This window comes from Anthonomus grandis, chromosome 3 (genome assembly GCF_022605725.1).
Source record: "Anthonomus grandis grandis chromosome 3, icAntGran1.3, whole genome shotgun sequence".
In the NCBI taxonomy this organism is placed as follows: Eukaryota; Metazoa; Arthropoda; class Insecta; order Coleoptera; family Curculionidae; genus Anthonomus; species Anthonomus grandis.
In genome coordinates, this window is record NC_065548.1 from 25,997,478 (window position 1) to 26,024,293 (window position 26,816).

General features: G+C 28.3%; 3 protein-coding genes across 10 annotated transcripts in view; 1 reads left to right on the forward strand and 2 right to left on the reverse strand.

The window, feature by feature from the left end:
- The window catches only part of LOC126734342 (homeobox protein Hox-B1), an 82,551-nt gene extending 60,315 nt beyond the window's left edge, over positions 1-22,236 (reverse strand). The window contains exons 1-2 of the mRNA XM_050437922.1: positions 22,053-22,236; positions 20,907-21,167 (exon numbers count right to left, since the gene is read on the reverse strand). Coding sequence (XP_050293879.1) covers positions 20,907-21,034 — 128 coding nt within the window. The 5' untranslated portion in view covers positions 21,035-21,167; positions 22,053-22,236. The remainder of the gene's footprint in view (positions 1-20,906; positions 21,168-22,052) is intronic.
- LOC126734340 (aldehyde dehydrogenase, mitochondrial) overlaps positions 1-22,958 on the reverse strand; it is a 144,077-nt gene extending 121,119 nt beyond the window's left edge. Inside the window, exon 1 of the mRNA XM_050437920.1 lies at positions 22,955-22,958. The gene's annotated coding sequence lies outside the window, so the exon portion shown is untranslated. The remainder of the gene's footprint in view (positions 1-22,954) is intronic.
- The window catches only part of LOC126734338 (aminopeptidase N-like), a 110,407-nt gene that overhangs the window by 39,565 nt on the left and 44,026 nt on the right, over positions 1-26,816 (forward strand). For 5 of the 8 annotated variants that reach the window (XM_050437916.1, XM_050437913.1, XM_050437911.1 and 2 more), the window contains exon 2: positions 5,825-6,079. The exons of 1 other annotated variant lie outside the window; for it this stretch is intronic. In XM_050437916.1, coding sequence (XP_050293873.1) covers positions 6,055-6,079 — 25 coding nt within the window. In that variant the 5' untranslated portion in view covers positions 5,825-6,054. Of the gene's footprint in view, positions 1-5,824; positions 6,080-22,133; positions 22,418-26,816 lie in introns of those variants that run through there. 2 more of the 8 variants (XM_050437915.1, XM_050437914.1) reach the window with 2 other exon arrangements.

Genomic DNA, 26,816 nt, shown 5'->3' on the forward strand with positions numbered 1-26,816 from the left:
TAAGAATATTACATATTTGCACCATTTTTTTAAATTAAGGCACACTATTAGCACAAAAATAAATGAACTTGAATTCTAAAAACTTAAATTTTTTGACAGATAAGTTTAAAGTTTATATTCGACTTAACATATGAATTTTCTATTAAATGAACATGAAATATAAACGCAATTTTAACAAAAATCAAAAGTTGTGATCAAAATTTCGATGAAACTGGAAGTGATAAGCCAATTGACTCCATCTTTTAATGAACTTCCTTGACCAATAATATGTTGACAAATTTTCGTTTATTTTTTCGAATATTTTTTTCTTTTAATTTTAGCTTTGTAATTGAATGTAATGTAATTACAACTTTATTATGTATGGGTCCTATATTTACTTGTTTTGTTCCCAGTTTTTTTTTCAAAAAATAATTTCAGAATTTAAAATGTAAAAAAAATTTATTTTAATAAAATATAATATAATTACCTAAAAATTATTAAACCTAAACCTAAAAATTCAAAATTATACATTCATATACAAATACATATATAAAAAAATTAAAACTGATAAAAAGCAGAAAATAATAATGAATGAAAATTAATAAATAGTAGAAATACGAGTACAGAGAAAGAATATTAAAATATTGTAGGTAAATTGTTTTAAAAAAATATTGAAAGGCTTGTTAATTTCTTACATTTTGAAAATTAAACTGTTGGAAAAAAACACAATTTAAAAATTATCTTTTTCTAAGGAAAAAGGGATTTAACCTCTAATAACTAGATATAATTTAAGTAATTTTTGTAATTATATATTTTTCCTTCAAAAGCAGATATAAATAAAAATTAAAAAAGTAATTGTGGGATTTTTTTAATTTAGCTGAATTGCATGAAAGGAAGTAATAAAGGTTAAAATAATTGTTAAAAAAGAGTATTAGTGTTTCAAATGATTATTAGGGTTGCTTAATTTGTTTTAAATTCTTAATATATTTTCCTAATTTTTGTCATTAAAATACACCTTTCTTAGGTAAAATATTTTTTTTTAAATAATCAAACCTAAAGATAAATATAAAAAATTCAAAAAATTTTCCACTTTTCTTACTTCTCTTTACATACTTCTTATTATCCTTCAAAAGCAGATATGTATATCAAAAACTAAAAAGCTATTTGCATTTTAAACAAAATAAATCTAAGATTTATTGAATAAAGATTTAAAAAAAATAGTAAGTATATTAAAAAAATTATAATAATAATCAAATAATAAGCAGTCAACAAAGGAGGAGCGTGCAAACAAGCACAAAAAATGTAAAAAATATATTAAAATCAAGCTTTTAATTTTAATATTTTTTAAACTGCAAAATAACCAATAAAAATTATTATATTATATAATTAGACAGCTTCCAGATTCTTTGTTTATTTTTCCTACATTTTTAAAAATAAATATCCGTACTATTTAATTAAATTAACCCTATAAATAGCAACCGATTTGGGTGAATTAAATTACTCGTTATTATATTTACTTAAATATTTGTAAAAATCTTAAGGTGTACCGGTTTTCGGGCCTACGCCAAGAATTACAGAACGGATACGTAGGCCGTTAAAACTGGAAACCAAATTATTTTAATGGGTATAATTAAGGTTTATATCAGTATATTAAGAAATTTATTAGATTCTATGGCAGTGCAAAATTTCTTAAAATAATGTGTAAATGACCATATCTACCTACCGTTTTCATTTGGCAGCTCATATGGTAAACTAAACCGTAAATATTATAATACATGAAGGTGATAAAAATCTTCATTAGGTAAAGCTTAGAAGTAAGATTAAAGTGCTTAAGTAATTTTTCAGACTAATATTCAACATTAGCTTAATGATGCTTCATTGTGTTTTTTTGTAATATATTAGTCGCCAACGCCTAATGGAATTTCTGTTAATTATTATAAATGTCCTTATATCCCTACTACTGAGAACATTAATAAAACAGAATTAATTGAAAAGCATTCATAAAGGAAACTGCTTTTGTCAGTTCAAAAGTTTCACAATAAAGGAATATATATTAAATTTTCTTTTATTTGGAAAACAACGTTAAAAAATATGTTTAAGAAATCATTTAATCTCTTAATCCTTTCATAGCTCGTACCTTAGGTTCTTGAAGCAAACTTCAAAGTTTATTGCAATTTTATGGTAGTAATATTATTCTCTCCAATCGTATTTTTTTCTCTCAAAGAAATACCACAATATGAAATCAAATATTTAGCCGACCAACTTCTCATCAAAATATAAAAGTAAATATATTTCTTCATGATCTCTAAATTAATATACCGATTCTACTAAACGGCCTTCAATGAAATGTTAGAAAAATAATTGTATACAGTGTGGTGACTTTAACTGGAATAAATTCAGTTAAAACTAATCAAAATTTATCTCGCAAAATTCCTGAGACCCGTCGATTTTTGTTTTTTTTTCACATTTCAAGATAGTTTTTGTATTTTTTCACCTACAGGGGGGGTCCAAATTAACCCCAACTTTTTTTTTCAAATGGAAAGAGAAATACGAAAAAAAAATAAAAACCATTAAATTATTAAAAGTTGCGTTTAATGTATAAGATGCTCAAAATGAGCTATGATTGATACTATGACATATAATGATTTACTTGTTGACAAAGCCCAAGACGATAATAAAATTCGTTTCTGACATTTTCTAACACTTCTGGAAATATTTGTCGGATTTCTTGCCTTATACGTTCTTTGAGTTCATCTAGGTTTCCTGGTTTGCTCATATAAATTTGACTTTTCAAATGTCCCCATAGAAAAAAATCAAGTGGGGTGAGATCGGGAGAACGTGCCGGCCACTCGATTGCACCCCTTCTACCAATCCATCTGTTTGGAAAATTGTCATCTAAATACTGGCGTACATTACGTGCATAATGTGGGGGAGCACCATCTTGTTGCATCCAGATTCTTTCATCATACAAATCTGGATCGAACTGACTCGGATATAAGGCACGTAAGACTGGAACTAGTTCATATTTAAGAAATTCTAGATATCTTTTCCCAGTTAAAGTATCATTGAGGAATATGGGCCCTATAACTTGCCTGCCAATTATGCCAGCCCAAACATTAGTTTTCTGGGGATATTGTGTATTAGTTTTCCTTACCCAGTGTGGGTTCTCGTGAGATCAGTAACGATAGTTATGCTTAATAACATGGCCATTTAGGGTAAATGTAGCCTCATCAGAAAAAAGGATCCACTCCGAAGATATGCGATTTTCGTCAACGGCGTTCATCATTAATTCACAGAACTGAACTCTACGATCTGGATCGTCTTTCAATAACTCTTGAACGGGTTGCATTTTATAAGGTCGTTTGTTTGCACTTTTTAAAATTTTTAGCACAGATTTATGATGAATAGAGTTTTCGCGAGCTACTCTTCTGGCTGCAGTTACCGGATTTTCTTCCATCGCTAACAATACATTTAATTGGGTGTTTTCATCGATTTTAGAAGACCTTTGTCTTGAAACATCACTCACATGCCCAACTTCTCGAAATCTGCTTTCGATTTTACTAACCGTACCTTGGTTAATAGATGGCAAATCTGGATATTTCTGCCTGAATAAGTGGACAACCTCTAGCTGAGTACGACTTCTGTCCCCATAACCAATCATCATTAAGATTTCAATCTTGTGGGATTCGGATAAATAAGGCATTTTTTCAATATAAGTTAACTTATTTAACAACTGGTTGAAATTCACTTTAACAGTGACACTACAACAATGTCAGGAAATGTCTCGATACCAATAAAATAAACAAACACGCCAAAAATTTACCAACACAAAATATTTCGAGACTTTTAATAATTTAATGGTTTTTATTTTTTTTTTGTATTTCTCCTTTAGATAATCACAAAAGAAAATAGGGCAATAGAGTAAATAGCAAATCAGGAAAAAGGGCTCTTTTCAATGAGAGTTTAAAAAAAGTGGATTTCCATTTGAAAAAAAAAGTTTGGGTTAATTTGGACCCCCCCTATAGGTGAAAAAATACAAAAACAATCTTGAAATGTGAAAAAAAATAAACAAAAATCGACGGGTCTCAGGAATTTTGCGAGATAAAATTTGATTAGTTTTAACTGAATTTATTCCAGTTAAAGTCACCACACTGTATAACTTTTTTGTCCTTCAACCCGTCGACTTCTTCCGGCTTCTGTTATTTTTCAATCCCTTCAAAAAATACTCTTAAAGACTTTTTAATATTATAATATCATATTTTAATGCATAATTCTACATCTGCAGGAGCCTTGTGACCAAAATACTGATAAATTAATTCCTGTATTATCAATGTATAAATCTCGCCAATATTTACTTCTTAATGCTATAAAAGAGTATAAAAATATGTGTAAAATACCTTATTATAGCAAAAAGCATTTTCCCAACGATTCTATAGTCAACTCCAGAAGTCAAACCTAATCCATTTAACCCAATACTCAATGAGCTGATATTATTAAATAGCCTTTAATCAAATATAAAAAAAAAATTACATTTACTCTTCATACAGGCTTCTGTTATTCTTCAATCCATTTAAGAATGACTTACTAACATGTAAATTGAAACAAATTAAATAAATATGAGCTATAAATACTACGTAAGTTATATTATCATTGGAATGTTCTCTTTCATTAGTTTTTTTTATCTTAAATTTTATATTATAAAATTACCTTCACATTACATCTCCTACGTATCGATTATTTAATTTTTTATATAAATCTCGCCAAGATTCGAAAGAGATGTATGTATTGGATAAAAAGGTAAATAAAATCACTTTAATATAGCGATAATGTAAAATGAAAACGAAAAAGCATTTGTTTTTGAAGATTCAGTAATCAATTGAAAAAGTCAATACTACAAGCTGATTTTAACTCTTTATGTGTAAGAAGTTTTCTGTGTAAAAATCTACTACTTCAAGCAAAAGCTTTTTTTATGTCTCTTTCCTCTTCTTTATACATCTTTCTTTTGTTCTTTACTTTATTTTGAAATAGTTCTATGGATTCATCTGTCAGGACTTTTGTAGAATTTTTTTAAAGTGTTCTTTCTAAGTTTTACGCAAACTTTTTGCAATCCAGAATCTTTAATCGTGATACTTGGAAGACTGGTTTCCTTTTCAGTAGCAAACTTAAACTGCTTTGATGATAGTTTAAAACCTGCTACTTCGCTGTTGTACATTATATTGATCATTTAGATCTTTTTATGTATTTATGGTGATGGGAAAGCTTCCAGATTGATGTTATTGAAATACTATTGCGAGCTTCTTCACATTTTATAATTTTTTTTGTGCTTCAAGATAACAGAATTATTAAATTGGTTTAATTTAGTAAAAATTTTATTGGTCTTAGATCACATCATTAAAAACGATATTCTGGCTCTTCCTCCCTTATCCAGTACTGTATCCGCTCTCAGAAATCTACTCTTCTTTTAACAACTTTTTTTATTACTTTGTTTTTAGTCAAAAAATTTGTATCATTAAATTGCTTTGTAACTCCAATACTTAGTTACTTAACCTCAATTCCTAAACAATATAAATAATAAATAATAATATATACAATAATAATTTTGTCTCAGAGGAAGACAATAAAGAAATACTCAATAATTAATGATATTTTTAAGCAACCTTAAAAAACGTCACTGAAAAGATAAACAAACTAAATATAAAATCAATACTCCTACTTTTTTTTAGTAATTTACTCGTATTTTAGTCTTAGGTCGAGATCTAACCAAATGTTTATTTTTAATGACTCATTAAACTAAACAAACATTTGCCTTATTTATTTAAAATCGTGTGTTAATTTTTCATTTTAGATCTGTCGAAGATGGTTAAGTAAAGAAACAATTTGGAAATGCGGTAGTCAGTCTCATATTAGTTCTTTAACGTGACTCTAAAGAAAACTGGTGTGAAAAGCAAATAAAACTTGACTTTTTTGAACTGTGTTGCCTGTGTTAGATCGGCATTGGAAGTGTGATGTTCTTGGAACTGTAAAGTTATAGACATTTTATGGTATATTTTATAGGTGTATATAAATTTTATCAACATGGTGGGGAGAATAGATTATTCAAGTAAGTATAAGTAATAAATTTTTTAAGGAGTAAACATTTATCTGTCAAAAACATTTATTTCTAGCATTTTTAATGTTTGATAAAACAAACTTTACCCATTGTGTGATTTTTTTATTGAGTTGCTAAAAATACTTTTTTCAAACGGTGAGATGTTGGTGGAGGAGTGTAAGTTTCGGATAGGTGCGCACTGCGCAGCGTCGAGAACCGATAAACGGATTTTTCCGACGTTGTCAAATTAAACATCTCACCGCTAGTTTAATGATTATTGTAGATTCTTAATTTTCTGTGGTACTTATATTTTTATTTAATTCGGAGTTTACTCATAATATTGTTTGAGCTATGATTCATGAGCTATATTAGCTCGTCATCATATATACTCACCAGGAATACTATGAATATTCATCATAATATTCCTGCATCATTGAAAAAAATTGTTATGGTTCACGGAAGTTCTTATCTACTTGCTGTTTAGACTTCTTAATGATCAGTTTCAGTAAAGCTAAATGAACCAATTTGTCTCTTAATATTATTATTATTATCGAATAAAAAAAAATTGAATAAGCAAATATCTTATGTGGTATTAGGTAATTAAAATGGGAGATGCATAAAAAATAAATGACTAATCAGAAATGGTCAGGATTTAGAGAATCTTCTATCGGTTGATGCTCGACTTATAATCATCAACATAATTTGATCTTCATTCATCTGGTGTTAATTTAATAATAGCTGTTCTAAAGGTCCATAGACTTGATGACAATAAAGAAACGGTTATGATTTAGTTGGATAAACTCGAAATCCTTGATCAGATATTAAGGTGTAAAATTATCTCAGTGATTAAAATTCGTTTAATAATCATTACAGTATTTTAAAAAGTCGTCGATTCTGAATCAATAAGTACATTGAATGCTAATGATTGTTCAGATATAGATATAGACCTTGAGTTTATTAAACAAGCATTAATAAATAAAAAATATTTTCTCGATTTGATGAATCAAAAACTTTTTATGATTCAAATATTATTTGATCGACTGAATTAATTAAAATCATTATAATGATTATAAGATTCAACATTAATGGAGAAAATTGTCACGATTTCAAAAAAATCACCATTCCTAAATGAAAGAAAGGAATATGCAAGTTATTAAGTAATTTATAGTGATTGAATAGCTGGATCCCATGAATCAATCAGTAAATTAAATTAAAAGTTCCTATATCAATAAGAAAAATGTTTACGATTCAGATAATTAGGGGCTAAGAGTTCAAAAATATCAATTAAAAAAATATATAAAGTTGCTGTAATTAAGGAAATAAATTTCATAATGATTATGATTAGTCATGAATTAATTAAAACAAAGTTTATGATTTAAATGTTGCACTTGGAGCTAATTGAATATGATTAACTCTAGGCCGAAATAATTAATGTTATAGTGCTTATAAATATTAAAATTTATGATTCAAATTAGTCCAAATAAGCCATTAGGAGTTAATAATCATAGCTTTTATAAAAGGTTATTTATAATTGATAGCTATATTTTTTAATTAACTTAACTAGCAGCGTGATTAATAGGTATCTTCCTTAAAACAAAATCTACTATCTGAATTCTCTAAAAAAAAATTTTCCGCAACCCTATATATTCTAGTTCCAAGACACGCCAAAAGCAAATCTGAATTGGGCTGATGAGGAAAAAAATCTATTTAGTATTAAAACATTTATTGTAACAATGCATCAAATCATTTTATTTTAAATTAAATCCAATATATTCATAGATTTAAAAATCGATTTCGGACTAAACTATAAAGCACATTTTTGCGATTATAGCGGCTTATGTAATCTGATAAACACTAGGAGCCATATGGTTTTCTTTTATCACTTTCCTTTGGCATTGGCATAGTTTTTTTTAACTATTTTTACCTTTCGCAAAGGCTTAAATTAGATATTCTTTGTTTATCTTGGGTTAACTTTTCGGATAAAATTAAGAGTCGATTACGGATTTATTACTTCTGGTAGCTAAGAATAATTTTACGTATGTTTTAAAATTAATATAAAAAAATTGACATTTTGTATGAACATTTCCTGCCCGCATATCATAAAGTACATACGTTGGCGATCGGCGCATACATATAAATCAGTGAAAACAAATAAAATCGTGATCGAATAAACGTTTTTCTACCCACCAAAGTTTACGTAAAATAATTATTGTTAAAATAATCTTTGCGTCGGTGCTTGGCATATGGACTTTTTATTGGAAATAAAATCAATAAAGATCAATTTAAGGATATTTCTTGAATGTTTTATGATATCGTTAGGAAGCAAATTTGCATATACAGGGATCATAAAGTAGGAAAAAATAATCCTTATTTCTCTATCTCAAAATTGATTTATTGACTTTTCGGTTTTGCAGAACATTATGTATTTTGCATTACATAACCTTTTAATGTAAATTAGTAAGAGAAAAATTAAAATATATTAATATAACTCCCTGAAAATTAAAAAAAAATTTTACATCAAAGCTCTACATTACTTAACGTCACAGAAAGTTATCATTTAAAACAGCTTATTACAAAACCGAGAGGAATAAATATGAATAGCTTAACTTTGATAGACCTCATTGTTTATAAAAGTGATAATGTTTCAGAGATAGGAGTCACTTTTTATTACATTGTAATTTCTATTTTGAAAAAAATTAATAGCTATACCTATACGTATAGTGGTATACAGGGTGATTTTTATAAGAAGGTCGTGCTTTTGGGGGATGATAGGGGACGTTCAAATATAACTTTTGATACAAGACACTATGGGTCGGAAATGCCTCAGAAGCAAAATACAGGGGGTTAAAGTTTTTAAAAAAATTAAGAAATTAATTTTTAGTTTTTTGACTGTTTAAGATATCGGTGTCAAATTTTCTCAATAAAGCTACTTAATAAAGATGCTTTAAATGTAAAAAGTAAATGTTTTAGTTTCAACCAGTGGCGTAGATCAGATAGGCATTAGAGTAATTTTTTAATAAAAAAAATAATACGCCACTGATAATCAAAAATTTTAAGAATCCTTGGTTTAAATAACAGAAAAAAGGTATCCTGCATCTTTTTCCCAAAAGGTTTTACGCGTGTATTAGATTTATTTTTGGCATAGGCGCAAGGTATCATCGTGAAGAGGTATCCATTATATCGTTTTAGCTTATGCCCACTCTGTTTGATAAGGTAATATTTAGAGCAAACATATATCAAGTCACTATCAGAAATAGACATCTCATAAAGATTCCTCGGCATTGTAAGGAAATTTTTAAAAGCTCTTTCTTTATTTTCTTATAATATTCTATTAATAGTGAACAAACAGATAGCTCTCGCCATGCACTAATGATTCCGAAATGATATTAAAAAAACTTATGTACCAGTAATCTAGGATTTAATAGAGATAGGTATGTATGTTTTCTAACATTTAATATCATTGGTTTATTTTAAATATATTGCATTCATGAAATATACTGATATACATGAAATATATGATAGGCTGCAACAGCCCTTAACCATGTTGTTGGGATACTGAAATCTGTCTTTTAATTTACACTGCCATTATCATGTACATTGTTTTTAATTTGTGGATTATTATTATTATTATTATATGGCAAATGCTTTCAACTGCCGCGCCGAGAAGAAACAGAAAATGACTATCGATTTGCTTCATAGAGTTGAAATATTTTTAAAATAATATCTGCTCCGAAGAACTTAAAAACGTCAAGTAATTCAAATCAAATAATTTTTAATTTAATAATTGTGAATATTTAATCGAAAAATGGTTAGTTATTATAGATGATAATTTTACCCGTAAAGCAAAGCTTAAATTATGAAATATTTTGAAAATGATATATTTTATTTACTTTATTAAGAAAAAGGTTGTATAAAACCGTAATTGTAGGTCTATAAAAAACAATAGTTTCATCTGCCTAAAAGAAACTGAAACGAAATGTATAGTTTAAAGAATTTTAAAAAATATCTTTAATGATTCTTTGACCCAAGACTTTAAAATGAAAAATCTAGTTTTATAGAGCACGTGGTTTCTGGGAATTAAAAACAAACTACAACCACCTAAAAGAAATTAAAAAAAAATCTTCTTTGAAAAATTAATCAGAAAATGCTTTTATGATATAAGCATATTCGATATGATAAAAAAAATATATAAAAATTGTTATAAGCATATACAGGGTGTTACAGAATAAAATGCTGATCTTTAAGGATCTTAATCCATCCTTAGGAGATTTTAAAAAGAAAAGTTTAAATAAAGCTATGCCCTAAACCCCTTAACTTTTGAGTTACAGGATGGTAAAATGTTAAGAAAAAATCTGAATACCTTCTAAGTATCAACAGTCAGTTTTTGATGTAGTAGATTTTTTTAAAGTTTAACCACTACTTTTCCATGAAAGAAAAAAAATGTTATAATCCCCATTCATTTTAGGACAAATTTGATTTCTTGACTTTTTGTCGTCCGACATGCGATTACCGCGGAAAAAAAATAGAAACACTTTTATGCGTGGTCAATTTATTACTAAAAAAAATAAATGTATTTATTTTATAAACATATTTACAGACGTTATTTTACCATTAAATTAAAAGAAAAATACGTGAACACAAGTAAACATAGTTTAGATTAGCTGTTGAAAGTGGCCGCCACAACATTTTAACAGTCTTTTAAAGCTCAAAAGTTTAGGACATAGCTTTATTTAAACTTTTCTTCTTAAAATCACCTAAGGATTGACGCCCTTAAGGATCAGCATCTTATTTTGTAACACCCTATATATTGCATCCATGAATAGAGATTTCTTTGATAACTAGTAATTCGATGACCGTTCATAAGCATGCTAAAATAAGCGAATTACGAAATAAAGCATATGAAAGATGACAGTAAAATGTTATTAATTATAAAGAGTATTTAACTTAATGTTAAATACAATAAACTTTAAAGCAGGGTAATTGGAAACTTATGTGTCTATTTTTTGTTACCCTGTATATTTTAATAAAAATTATAAAATTGCAATAATTTTTTTCCTTTTAGAAAGGAAATGCCAGAATTTTGAATGGGTTTGTAATCACTGTATAGTTATGGATAATATAGTAAATGTCTCATAAATTAACTCATGATGCATATGCATAATAAATTATCAATTTTAAAGTACAATTAGACGATAAACCGTCAATAGAGCCGATTATTTTGTGGCAGGCCGAATCCCATTTATTACGAACGTCAACAATAATTAAATTTCTATTTTGAGGATTATGAAAAATATTATTATTTTTACTGCTGGAACAAAAATAATCTAAAATGTCGTAAGGTTACAAAAACTCTCTGTCTCAAATGAAACAATTATTTCTGGAACGATTGAAGTACCCTGTATATAAACACTTACTGCCAAAATAAAACCAGGAAGTTTACAAAGACAAAACGAAAGTACAAAAGTAGTAAATCAGTCACAGATGCCGAAAAGGATGTTTACTTCTTAATTATAGCCGGCAATCACCACAAAGCATGCTTGTAAATCAGTTGGAATGTCACACAATTGGGCTTTTTTCATTTTAGATGTATTTGCTTTGATGCCACTGATTTACTTAAAGCTTGTAAAAGTGTAATACACACTTGAGCAGGCAGCACTTAATTGTACAATTATATTATGATAAACATAATAAAAAATCAGATAATCTTAAATCAGTTGAGCTACTGGTCAATAACAGCTTTTACATCTACATTTTTATGATTTTTTTCTGACCTAATAAATTATGTCCAAGTGTATGGACAATTAAGGACTATTTCTACGCATTAATGAAGAAAAATGAAAACCTTTAGAAAAACATAGCTGGTATATTTACAAATCCTTAAACGTTTCTTGTTGCATCAATGGTATATTTGTTGTTCGTTAGGGATTGTATTGGTATCTTGTCTGACCTACATTTTTAACTTAATCCTGATTTCAGATAAAATTCCGGACGATTGGAAAATTGCTAGAATATCACCTATATTGAATTTGTTACCAGTTGATACCAATTTATTCAAAGGTTTTTGAGGTCTTGCTTAATGTTAAATTGTTAATGTTCTTTGAAACTAACGGTCTTCTAGTTGATGAACAATTTGGATTAAGAAAAAACAGGTCGACTGAAAATGCTGTGTGTGAACTGTGTGATTATATAGTCGAAGGCTTTGAGAGTAAGGATTTTTTTAATAGTCCATTTCTTGAACTCTCCAAGGCCTTCGACTATATTTCACATAGCATGTTGGTGACAAAGCTGGTGTCCTATGGTTTGTGTGACAGAAGTGAGGCCCTGGTACGAAGTTATTTATCTATTTAGGCAGAAGACGGGTAATCAGTCTTAAGGGAAAGCTGCCAGATGAGAGAGTTATGAGACATGGAGTGGCACAGGATTATCCTGAAGCCTCTGCTCCTTCTGATATACAATATACTTTTCATATATAAATGAGATAACAATATCAATGGCCAAAAGTCAAAGAACTCTTTGCGCAGATGATAGTACTTTTCTCTTGCGTGCAAAAGCTATCTAGACTAGCTGAGGGCTAACATGTTAAATTTGAATGCGGCAAAGACTGAACACATGATCTTGTCCCAGAGAACCAAAAAAAAATAAAGTTCTGGAAATTTTCTTCAAAATTGACTTTTGAACAACATGTAAAAAAAAATGTGCAAAAAAATAACGTTTGGAATATTTGTTCTAAGAAATCTAACCGATATTATTGATAAGCAGGTCTCTGTAATGGCATATCACTATCTCATCCATTTAATGCGTGTGTGTTGTCTAGTAGTGTGGCATGCAAGACGCAGAGCGGTTAAAGTTCTCTTTGGTATTGAATATCGGGATGTTGTCAGGCGATGCTTTACAGAGTGTACACTTATCAAAATTGCACAGACATATAGAACTGGTCTTTAGTTCCATCAGCATGAAACAGGAACTCGAAATGATCTTAGAGTTCAGTTTTTTTTACTGAGGTCATCATAGAATGCAACTCTCCACTAGGCAACAAGTTACCTCTTAGCATATTCTTCCACTATTGTCTTTCAAAAACTTTTAAGATTTACCTCATAAATAAAAGTTTTTATAGCATAAATGAATTCTTAAGCTGCATTGTAAGAGATAATTACTTTCCAAATTAATTAAGTTGACTCATGTATTTTATAAGTTTTTATTGAAATTGTATATTTCATAGTTAAGTCTAATTGGTACAGTTTTGTACTTTTTTTTAAAAATAGTAGTTAGTTATTTAAATGTAAAATTGTCAATGATATTTTTCTCCATTTTATGACGATTGAAAGTGTATTGTTTTTTTATTATGAATAAATCTAATTTTCTATTTTATTACTTTGCAATTTTCCAAAGATATTTTAATTTTTTATGTATCTCTATTTATATGTGTCAAATGTGTCATTTTCTTCAATCAATTAATACTCAAATTCAAGGTGCTGAGATTTATACTAAATTTCAAAATCCCTTTGATGAAATAGACCTGGTATTGTTGAATAAATTAGGTGAGCATGGCATCCCAACTAGGTTAGTAGGTTTTTAATACGGTTAATTTGCTTAATAGATCCTACTTTGTTTAGTATAAAGGCTTTAAATTCAAATATATTATTGCTGCATCGGGTACACCACAGGGTTGTAACGCATTGCCGATTACTTATTTACCTTTTTTTCAAGTGTAGTATAGTCAATTATACACATTTAATATTATATCGAAGATCCCTATTAGCCACAATTATTCCATTGATGAGATTCCATTATTTCATGTTCAGTGAGCCTATTCAGCGCAGATTTTCCAAGTTTCTGGCCTCATTCGGAAATTACCTTATTTGGAAATTTAATCATCGTTAACTACTGGGCTGCTTCAATCTATATTTCGTTGCATCTTAGAAGAACTATCTCTTTTATAAACTTTTTATATGAGTTATTTAATGACTAGATTGCTTGCTTATTCTGTTTGCTAAAACCTTGCTCTAATGTTGATCTATTGTTGAGATTACGCTTATATGCTCTATGTGCTATGTTTACTCGGATCTGTCATTTGTGTAATATAAATGGTTCCCCCAGTTCATGTAATTATTGCTATTTTGACCGATTTGTGCTTTCAGGACTTTTGTATGTTTTGTGCATGTAGACCTCATTGTTTTGGATATTGTTCTTTTTCTATCGATTAGGGTATTAATAAATTTCTGTTATTGGGTATGCTTCCCTGTTAGAAATGAAGGTTTACTATTGAATGTTTACCAGTCACTACTTAAACTCTGCTTACCTATTATCTCACCTTATGAATATAACATATTATATAAGAACAAAGCAAAAAAAAATTACATTTAGACACGCACATCTATTTTCTATCCTACATTTAATTAATAATATTTAATAATAACTAACCTTCCAGAAAAATTCTAAAGTTTATAAAATATCACGAGTTGTCCTAGATATTTAAATGTAATTTGTTTATATTATTTATCAAATATTTAATACATGTTCCATATAGTGTGTTAAAATTGGTGATTTATTTCATTGACCGTTTGTTTGCAACTTTTTTATGAAAGTAATATAAGAATACATTTTTAAGAATAACCTGTAGCTGCGAAAAAAAAGTGACTTTTTATATAGAAAATGACTTTGTATTTAAATTTTTTTTACCCCTACAAACCACACATATAAATTAGATCTAGCACCTGTCAAAGAAAACTATAGATATAAAATTTTAAAAAGTACAGAATTGGTTCGTTGAGATTGAACTGAAAATCTTAGTTCAAAGCAACTTGTAACCCTTAGAGCCTTAGGAGAATAAACTAAATAGATCATTGTTGTATAAACTCGAAGAAACGTTATACAAACCAAAACTATATATTTTCCTCCATATGTGCTCTAATTGCACTCATCACACTTCAGAGAGTGTACCCCTGACTTTGGCAAAAATTTGGCAATTTGTCTTGTCTATGGAACTAACTACCTGTGCTTTTAAATATTAACAGTTTTTAATGCTATAGTCAGATTAGAGGATTTCATAAATTTGGTTAAGTATAGGAATATATATTACCAAAAAATATCATTTATCTGAACAATTGCATATTGATTTATTAATAAATCAGATTATATGTTAGCTTTTATTTATTTACAAATCTAATAAATTTAAGTAAATAATTTATCATTGTTGAAGCCAATAGGCCTGATAATACTTTCATTTTACTTAATACTGATAATAAGTTCCATAAAAAAGGCTTCCCTGGATAGAGGAATGTTAAATCTATAGAAAACAGAGTTAGAAGAGGCGAATTTGTAAGCATAACGAAAGGCTGAAAAATATTGTCCAGAAAGAATATCCAGAAATGACAGTTGCATACTTTTTTCCTCCTCAACAGTAAAACATATGTTTATGAGAAGAGAATCAATAAAAATAAGAAAATCTACCATCCCTTGGTCACTTCTTACTTAGAAATTTACATATCATCTATATATTTCCAAGAACCCTCGAAACTTATCATTGATTATTTTCTCTTTCAAATTATGCATACAAATCTCACTAAGAACGGAATAAAGACAAGCAACTTGTCTATAAAATCTGTTATTGAAGTGGACTAAATTGTGATCTAGCTAGCACTAGTTTGAGAAGGGTTAGGAGGTTTTTAACAATAAGTCTACTCACCGTGATCTTCAGCAGAAGATTTCTAACCAGAACAGGACAATCGGAAGGAGGTACACTTCGAAGAAGTTTCTTGACGTACAGGTAAATTATAGTATTATAAATTAGAGTATTAAATTTGGTGACCTCGCTCAGAATACTATTTAACGAGATAGACAAGAAAAGGGAAATTGGCTTATAATTTATTTTGTGGAGATTATATGGATAAGAGTTCTTGGATTCATAAGATAGAGTATATTCTTTTGTATATAAGAGTATTGAAGAATTCTAAAGTCAAATGATATTTGTTAAGGATTTGTTTTAATTAAAAAAAAAACACGTTAGTAGAATCTTCATTATTTGCATTACAATTATCTAAATTTAAAAAATCCACAACCTTTCCAACAATAGCATGTTTTTTTTTTATGTTTAAAGACATAAGACGTTTTATATTCAAAATTAGAACTTTCTTCTTAAAACTTATAATATGAGTTTAAAAAAAATATATCATTTTGTGTCCTCATAATATTGTGTTTATTTTTCAAAAATATTTGATTGGTCTCTTAGAAGAAATGGATGATTTATTCTTGTCTTATAAATATAAAAAACCAAAACATTTTTTAACACACTGTATACCAAATAAGATATTATTAAATTTAACTATTTTATTAAATTTTTAAGATGACTATTTCAAAAAGTCATAATTTATTCATCGCGAATTTTGAACAATGACTTTTCGAAGAAAAGCAATAATCGCCCATTTATGCACCAAGTCACGTATACTACATGTCATAACTTTCACCCACATAAAAAATTAAAATCTATTTAAATGCAAATTTTTATTTAAAATATAAATATGAGTCAGAGTCATTAAATGTCATGACAGTTACATAGATCAGGTTACTATAAATATAATAATGTTATGGCGGTTATGAAATATTGACTATATTTTTTACAATTGTTTTTTAAAATTATCATGATAATAAAAACATATTTTTCTACTACTGTGCGTAAAGTACTTACTTCCCAGGGTCTATAAAGTTTGAATTTTTACGCACTTATGTCTGAAAAGACTGTTAAGTAATTTGACATTTATTTGACATTCATTATATAATTTGTCAAATTTTTTTTTGACGTTTTCTTACACATTTTAAGTAATTTGGTGTTTTTGATTTTTTTAATGTTTTCTTCGGTAGTGTATATTGCACGTGTGTAAAATCCCCTTTTTTTATTCATAGGATTGTTGTTGACAAATTTCCCATTCACAAAAATAGAATTATTTTACACACTTGTGACATAAATAACTGTTTTATACCATTCAAAAAATATGTCAAAAATTAAATTTAAAAGCAAAAGAGTTTTTTAATAAAAATGCCTTTTCTACAGCTTCTATACAAATGTAACATATTTTTTTTGAATCGATATTTTTTCAGAATATCCAAATAAAACAAGCTTTTAGTTTATTGAAAAAATATTTTTACTTAATTTTTTTTATTAATTAATTTTCAAAAAGAAATAGATGTATATGGCACTGGAAATAGCAAGTTTCCTTAAATATCCGGGAAAATAATTATCGAGTACGTTCGAATTTTTGACAAAACTTGTTAATGCTCATAATTATAAAAAAAATGGCTGATGGTCTAAATTCAATACAGTAATCACTTTTTTTAGCTATTTAAATATAAATTTTAAATATTCACAATGTATATACTCTGAACTCTGACTTTTACTTATTTAAGTTCTTTTATTTCTGAGATGAAAACTGAAGGATAAATGACATTTTACGTGACCAAAATCAAAAAATATTGAAAATGAAGATAAATAGAAGCCAAAACAAGCAAAAAATTGTTTTACATATTCTAGATTGAGTAATAGCTTTTAAAATCACTGCTGAGGTATTTTGATTTCTTAGCAAATAAGGAAAATATTGTATCATCAAAAATCAATGATTATTAGGTCTGGAATCGATAATATCACAAGCTCGTAGTAAAAAGTTTTCTTTTATTATTTATTTCTTAAGTCAAGAAATTTTTAAAATCACGGAACTTTTTTACTGAGTGTGAAGACTTACAAAAAGCCTCTAAAGTTCTGTCACATTTAACGAGCGAATTCCATTATAAAACAATGATTTTTCCAATGTAGTTGTTCTTACCATTGAAATATTAAAATGTTGATGTGATCGTAAATTATGTTAATGCAGATTTTCCCGAATTACGCGATATGATTTCAAATAGTCAGTTGATAAATTAGAATGTCATTCTCTACTTCAATGCATTTTTTGATGTTAAGCCACTGTATATCTACCACAATTTAACAAAATATGCATCACTTTATTCTGTTGTATTTGTAGCGTATCTATAATCTTCCTTTGTACATGAAATTAATAACAAGCAATAATAAGAAAAATAAGAAAAGATAATATTATATATACTATTATAAACTAATATTATATAACTAATGAAGATAAACATTTGCTCAATTTTTGTACACATGATTACTGAACGGTAATTGGGGATCTGATTTTAAATAAATATTTATCGTTTCAGTGATTTTAAAACTAGATCTTTAAAATGACTGATACGATTATTTAACATACGCTATTAGTAAAAGAAAGTCTTTTTATATCCCTCTGGTGGGTGAATCTGGAAATACCAAGATTAATTTATTATTTCATTCTACAGGTTGAAAAAACATTTTGTACTGGTCATGGATCGATAAGCTTTAAAATCTTATCCGCTGGCTATAGAATTTAAAAGAATTTGATTACGAATCGACAACTCTTCAGGATGAAAAATGAAAAAAACTTTTATGAAAATTAACCATACCATTTTTTAGTATTCTTCCGTGGATAGCTCTTTTAAAATCAGTGCTTGAAAATATTTAAATCATTTTTTATTATTTTCAAACCAATTAATGAGCAATAAGTATATAAAATAAATAAAATTCAATATATCAAAGTCGAAATATTAAAATGTTAGCATTAAATTAAATATATGAAATAGTGGTTTTTAGAAGAATATCCAGAGTCCAGACCCTACTTTGTCATATAAACAGATGTCGGTAAATGCTTCCTCTCCGAGATATATGGTGTTAATGTTATAAGAAAAAAAAGTTTTTCATTTATAACTTTTACTCTGCTTGAAATGATTCTATGATATTTAGGACATAAGCTTAAAAAAATACATTCTTATGTATGAAGAAATCCCTTAAATTTGATATGGTACATATTAATAAGTACTTATTAATATGTACATATTAATAAGACTATCTTTGTAAACAAAACGTGTACTTTAAAAAAAAAGCGTTAACAGGAACACTCAAATACGAATTTAAAAAAGATGTTTAAAGTATTTACCATTTTGCTAAACACATAATTAGTAGTAGTAGCTAAATTTCGATTTCTTAATTACTTGCAAGTAGGGATTTTAGAAAATTATGTATTCGAATACTCACTTCGTTTTTTTTTTGAATATTTGAATTATTCACTACTCGAATATTCATACAAATATTCGAACATATTTGAATATTCAAATATTTGAATACTTGAGTAATTAATAGATATATTTAAATAAAGGAAACCTCTCATACAAAATATCTTGGGATATACCTTGACGAAATTTTAATTCGCATATACATACTTAATGTCTATTTTATAAATTTTAGATAAAAGTGACATCATATATTAACTCAGTCAATTCAAAGATACAGAATTTTAGTATGGGGAGAATTATACAGGGTGTCCGGAAGCTAGATGCAATCCTTTAAGGGGGGATAGCTGACTTAATTTCAAATATTTTAAGCTAAGTATGTGTAGGTCGAAATTTGTTTATAAATTTTTTATGGCAATTTTTGCATTTTTCTCAAGAAATACCAAAATTTCACACTTAAACGATAATAGAGCGCAAGTTACAATTAGTATCGGAGTTTCAAAGTTTATTTTGTTTTGTCTAATGTGTATTAATAAAAATACGATCAATTCCAAGCTTCTGTGTAAACTTATAGAAAAAATAGAGACATTGAAACTTTTTAGTGCGGTGCGAATCGATTTTTTCCAGTCGCCTTCCGTCCAGCTTTTTTAATATACTATTTACAGTAATACTAATTACTAATACATTTTAGTGGTCAAACCACTCAAATCGAGCAAGAGATACTTACACAATGATTTGTGAATGATGCTTATTTCTTAAGTGATTCCATAAATTGCTTGTTCCTGTCTTGTTCTTGGCATTATACAAACAAAATTTGCATTCAACGCGATCATCCGTTCTATTAAAATATTGCCAAATTTTGCTTTTCGAACTCATATTGACTTACTACTAGACTAACTGTTAATTAAGTCAATTAATTTAAAATTAACCCTTATACAGTACTTAATTGTTCGCTTTTATACACAACCAGAGTCAAATACAACTAGTACAACTACGCCGTGCCGTGTTTCGAATATGCGAATATTCGAGTATTCAAATATTCGAATATTTGTTAAAATGAATACATTTTTTTGCAAAAACTCGATATTTGAATATTTGAATATTTGAATATTCGAATAAACCGAGTTTGATTCCGAGCCTTACTTGCAAGTATTTGGAATGCGGCCGATAAGTCAAGAGTACAAAAATTTAAGAAATCTAAGAAGGTAATATCATGGTTCCGTGAAAGCCAACTTACTGGCTTATTCTGCTCATACCAATCCACCTTTCTGAAAAATTGTTATCCAATCAGTTCCTAACATTTCTATGAACGTGGGTTAGACAACCGTAAAGTTGAAACCAAGCCGTTAATCTTGATTCTAGTGAAATATTTTTCCACATATTGGTATGCTCTACCATTAGAAATTGTAAACAATGTTTACCATTAACTTGTTTGACAAAAAATAGGATCCAAATTCCTAGCCAAACAGTAACACTAAATTCTACTTGTAAATTTCTTAGCCAAATGGCATGTTGATATTCATGAACCCATACATGCTGGTTATGAAAGTTTACAACAACCCTACAAGTAAAACACGACTGATTGGTCCATAATTTGGTACTTAAAAAATCTATTGCTCAATTGAATAAAGAATCCATTGGTAAAAAAATAACCTTCCCTGTTCATCACCTTGGATGAATCACCTTAAACCTTAGATGGGTTGCAAATGGTAAACATATCGATTTAAAATGTGAAGAATTTTTGACTTACAAGAAAGTGTCTTCGAGTGAGAAAGTGAGAGCTGCTATTCGACTGCTTATTGTTAGATTTCTATCACATTCACAAAGAATCATGTTATTGTTGCTTTCTTTCTGAATAAAAACTATTTTGTCGTTCATCAGATTCAGTATTCAGTCCATAAATTCTAAATCGTTGGTGCATATTGACACATACTGAGGTATGCGTATGGCTTCGTCCTGGAAATTTTCTTCTTTATCTTTAGCTGCTTCCGCCGAGTTTTCATTTGCCTTTCTATAACAGAAATTAATACAGCCTTATTTCTGACTCGTAATCTAATTGTTAAAGAGAAACTAATGAAAATTTAGTTTAATTACCACGCCCTCACTTGTCACTGTGATAAATTAGTAACAACCATCAAATATTAATATTATTCGAAGCTGACAATAGTTTCTTTTTCTACGGGGTACACTTTGCTTAATACAATAAGGATATTCTAGTTTTTTACGATTTTGCTTGTGTGTTTGTGTTTTGAAGTGTTTGTGTTATGTTGTGTTTTGAAAAGAAGTATTTTAAAGGGAGAAATTGGAAACTAGAACTGTCATTTACGTCTTTTAATTTAATTATTCTATCCTAAAAATCACACTTGTCTGTGTGTGTGGTGAATTTGTATAATCTTAGAAAATTGCTACAAAAACCGTGGAAAGCTTTTTATTGCTCTTAGATTTTACCTATTTTTTCATGCATAAGAATATGTTTATTTTTTTACTTGGTAACTGTCCCTCGTAGGTAAAAAGTCAAGAGGTCGAATTTGCTCCAAATGAAATGAGCATTTCAAGAGTTCTTTTTATTTTTACAAAGGATAGATTGAAAAAAATATGCAAAAAGTACTCCTTGATGCTTGAAAGCTATGTCCCAAATTTCATGGATCAAGTAGTGTAAAAGTTATAGATAAAAACTGCTTTTTTATAATTTTAAGAATCTATATCCCAAAGAGGAAGTAAAATAGATATAATAATAGCATTTTAGAATAATAGTAGAATACATGGTTAACATTTCTTGGCTAAGAAATAGGCCACCCTGTGTTTCTCTGATTGAACAAAATTTCACATAACAAAACCTATTCTGTTTTTATTTATATTAATTATTGATGTTACTTTCAACAATCAAATTACGTACATTGAAATAATGTGCCTCCACGCAATAACTCACGGGACATATTTTTGCGAAATCCCGGACGTACGATTAGACGCCTAGTCGGGCGTCGCGGCGCGTACAGCAAGCATCTCAGATTGCATCGTTTCGTCGTGCATCGATAAAAAGAAAATAAGAAAACGTCGGTTTTGACATCGAAAACGTGGGATATTTCCAATTAACTTTGTAAGAAAAAAAACGTCAACGATGACAGGTGGGAACTGACACCGTTTTGTTGTATTTGTTTTTTCGAAATTTTGATAAATTACAGTTGGTTTTTGAAAATTTGGATTTAAATAGGTTTTGTTTGTAATTTATTGGAATAATTATGGTTGGATATTATAATGCAGGTATACGGTTTTCAAGCGTGAATTTAGAGTGAAGTGGCTTACTAAATATTCAAGCAGTTTTATTCATTAATCATAGGGTGTTTCGTAATTCCGGGAGGAAAATTTAATGGTGTTTTCAGGAGCTAATTTTATGAAGAAAAAAACTATAATAATATAAATCTGGAAATTCATGGTTTCCAAAATATAGAGATTTGATACGGGGTATTAAACTTTATCAAACAAAAAATTGGTTTTCATAATTGAATAAAAATTTGAATCACTGGCGAAAATTATGACTATTTTTAAAATAAAAGAAGTATTCTTTTTTTTCTTTTTTTTTGTTATTATTATGGTATTGTTGTTCCACTAACAAGGTTTTCCTTTTGTGGATAATCGTTTATTTATGGTACCTTATTTGTTGAGTTCTAATATTGTGAAATTTAATATAAATAAACTTATTATTATTATTATAATGTATGATCCAGTTTAGTGACTTTTTTTCTGGAAAATAAAGCGTGATAGAAAAACAATTCTAAAAATAAAAAAGTTTTAGTTTAAGACCTTTAAAAAAATTGACGTTTTACAAGAAAAGTTGGTGGAATAATTAATTTTTTGTTAAACGAATTAAAGTAAAAATCGAGTAAAATATTTATATACATTAGATTATTTATATACACAGAAGCCCATAATACATCACTTCCTAATAGTCTGAGATATTGATTTCGATCAGTAGAGCAGTCCAACTGAGCTGAGTACTAGTTTGCAAGTTTACTTATCCTAATGGAAGAGTGTTGCCATAATTATTCCTATGGGAAGGGATATAAGAAGGATGTGTTTGACTGGTTTGTCGGTATGGTACATGTAATCTAATCCTGTCAAGAAGTTTAGGACAAGAATTCTGGCAATGTAAAATATTATAAAAGACTCTCATGTCATGACAGCTCCTACGTGCTTCCAAAGTAGTAGGTCGAATATTTCTCATAAAAGCAGTGCACTTCAGGAACATGTGCTGAACCTGCTCAACCAGTTGAATATAGTTATTATACTTAGGGGTTGAATGATGACGAACTAAGATGCAGTAGAGAAGCTTAATTAAATGAAGAGTTTCAGTCTTTTGTGCATCTTCTTATGAAGCCCAGCATTTGTAGGGACTTTAAAACAGTAGTCACAATATGTGAAGAAAAACTGTGTTTGAAATCCAACATAATTCCCAAATCCGTCATACTTCTGCCGTACAAAGCATAAAAGTGTCTAATTGCATTTACGTTAAATCCGAAAAAATCAAGTGTTACTATTTCATTTTATATTGATTATCTCATTCTCTCATAATGAAGTTTGCATCGATATTATTAATGAACAATACTTGTTTTTGTCAGATGAAAAAAAATAGTGACACGTAAAATTCCATAAAGAATACATTGATATTAAGAACCTCAACTTTGACATAAAATGTGAGTTAACCACCTTTATGCTTTGGACGGCAGACTAGGCATAAACTCAAGAGAGCTATCATTAATAGGATAGACATAATTTATATAATTTACAGCATGACTAAAAATTATGGAGTGGCATTTTTTAATAATTAAGTCTATATTGTTGTTGCTGCACCAAGCTGCAAGCATGTCCAGATCCAGTTGTATATTGACGCAATCAACATCATGTGTAAACCTACAATAAAACACCATCTGCAAATAAAAAAATAGTAACTATGTAAAAAGCAAGTACCATTATCCTTAGAATATATATTCATCCATAGGGAACCTATTTAATTCATCCAGAGGAACTCCATAGGGTACCTACCTTAAATTCATTAGATTGAAAATTACATAGTCTGATAACCTGCCTACGATTTGTTAAGTAACTTCTAATTGCAACTGTATTACTATGTATGATTAAGGCAAATTTAACCTCCTAGCTAGATGGGAACATTGTGAAATATTTCTAAAATTAGATAAGAGATATTTAAAATATTAATTAAAAACCGATTTTTTTAAACTCAGTCCCAGAACCACCAAGGAGCTTGCTTTCATCCACAAGTAATGTTTTGCATGTTAAATAAAAAATGTATTTTATTTAGTAAATTATTAGTTAAATATATATAAATGTAAATAATTTGTATTTTTTACAAATTCAGAGTTTCTTAAAAAACGACAAGGGAAGATTGACAATTTCGTACTTCACTAGACAAACTAATAGCTGTTGTAAACAGTAGATGTTAATAAATTTTTCAAATTTTAATAAATATTAATTGGTTGTACTAATTTAGAGAGAACGTTTAAATTTTGGGTCAATTACTTAATGGAATTTATTTTAATTGAAAAATTTTCGTTCTTGCAATATTTTTACTGGAATTTTGATCGCTTGTTACATTTTTCTTATTGCAGGGGGGCATGGCTTGCGGGAATTTCTGTATCTGTTGTACTTTCATAGAATTAACTTTTACGAGTATCAAGGCGAAAAAATCAATTTAATCTTTGTGTTTTTGCCATGTTTATTTTTTTAAATAAGTATTTAGATACTCAACTTTTTAGGCCTTTATGAAAGCGTCACTACGCCCCTGAACATGCTCTTTTTATTCCTTTATTCACCTTCATTGGGAAACTAACAATTATATCACTGAAACCCTGCATGTATTGCAGTATATATGCAATATATTATATTGCATATAATATCAAAAAAATATATTTCTCTATTAAGATTATTTCTGATTGGACGTAAAATATTTACTACTAACAATACGTACAGGATGTCCTGAATTAGAGGCTCACTTTTCGTTTTAATTATATCTTTACCGGCTTTATTCTACTTGGCGAAATCACTTTTTTAGAACATTTTTATGCGACAAACGATCTTCTCGTGGTGACATCATTTTTAAGCTCCCACGTTTCAGTTCTTTGAGACCATCATCACTTTTCCCTTTTCAAAAATAAAGACCTGTATTTTTTATTATTAAATTTATTTGTTCCAACATTTCGAAATAATATATAAAACATATAATAACGATTTGATATGAAATATTCGCGAGGACACAAAATTTCCACTAATTTTTTAACTTCACGTAAAGGTATTCTTTACGTCTGAAAGATAATTTAATTTCACTTAATTTAATCAAAACGCCATTCTTACCTTTCTTACATTAAAGCTTTTTAAAAGGTAATCTTAGAAAGTTATTGTGGATTTTTTCTGTATATAAAAATAAATCTAAATGAACTGTAAGGGAAGACGTCAATGCCGGGACAAAAAAAACAAAAAATTTTCAAAGCAGCATTTTCTTCATTTCATATATATAAGGTTACAACTATATATGTAAATACAGTAGAGGATGGTTTATTTCCGTTTACACTTAAGTAACAAAAACAAATAAGCTGCCCAAAGTTCCGGGTTAATAAGATAAACTGTAGAGAACGTTATTCCAAATATTTTTTTTAATACAGCTCTTCTGCACTACTTACAGTTTTCACAAAAATTCAAATTCGAAAACATTAGAAACAACTAGAACTTTAAAAGGTTACAATTAGTACACAACAACTTTGTTTGAGTTCAACATGTGCACAGGGGCAAGGGGGATGTTTTATTTACAAACAGATTTGATTTGCAAACATCGATTCTCTGTTGTCAAGTTTACACGCATTTTCTAAAGAGGAAATTTTCAGCTATAATTAACATATATAATAATGTTAATTGAACTTATTGATGTTCGATTTTGGATTAAAAATAAAAAGTAGAAATAGATATATGTTATTCTAAGCGCAAAAATAACATCTTCAAAACAAAACAAAATATTAACATTCTTATTCCTAAAACAGCATTTAAAAAATTTGAAATGGCAACACCGCAGGCATAAGCTGATGTCATCTTGACAAACGGCTTTGTGTTTACATTCGGCATTTGTGAAGTTCTGTTTTTTCTTTAGTTTTTGGTTGAAAAAAGACGCATTTCAGTGTTTTTGTGAACTGTTAGTAAAAAGTTGTGCTGTTTCTGTCACACCATGGGGAAAAGGCGATTTAAGCCAATCTTTTCACAAGTAAATAACGATATTGTCATAACATAATATCAAGAGCCAACCGTCGTCATAAACGTAGAATAATAAAAACATATTAAGAAATCTATAATAATTATAAAATATTTAATTTCCATAAAAATGCGTTTTATTGGATAAGTATCACTCTAATAAAGTACGTTAAAAAACGCATAAAAGAGTTCATAAATGGTAATATTGTTTATAATTTAAAGCATAATCTATTAATAATAAATATTTATTACGTAAATATTTTTTGACGACGTCACTGGTAAAGATTACTTGTGTCGGTGAAATCAACAATGCGATTGAGCGGCGTTGCGATGTTGTTGCCTTTTTCCCAAATATATATTATCTACGTTCATTAAACTTTAAATGTTGACTTTTTTATAGTATCTTATA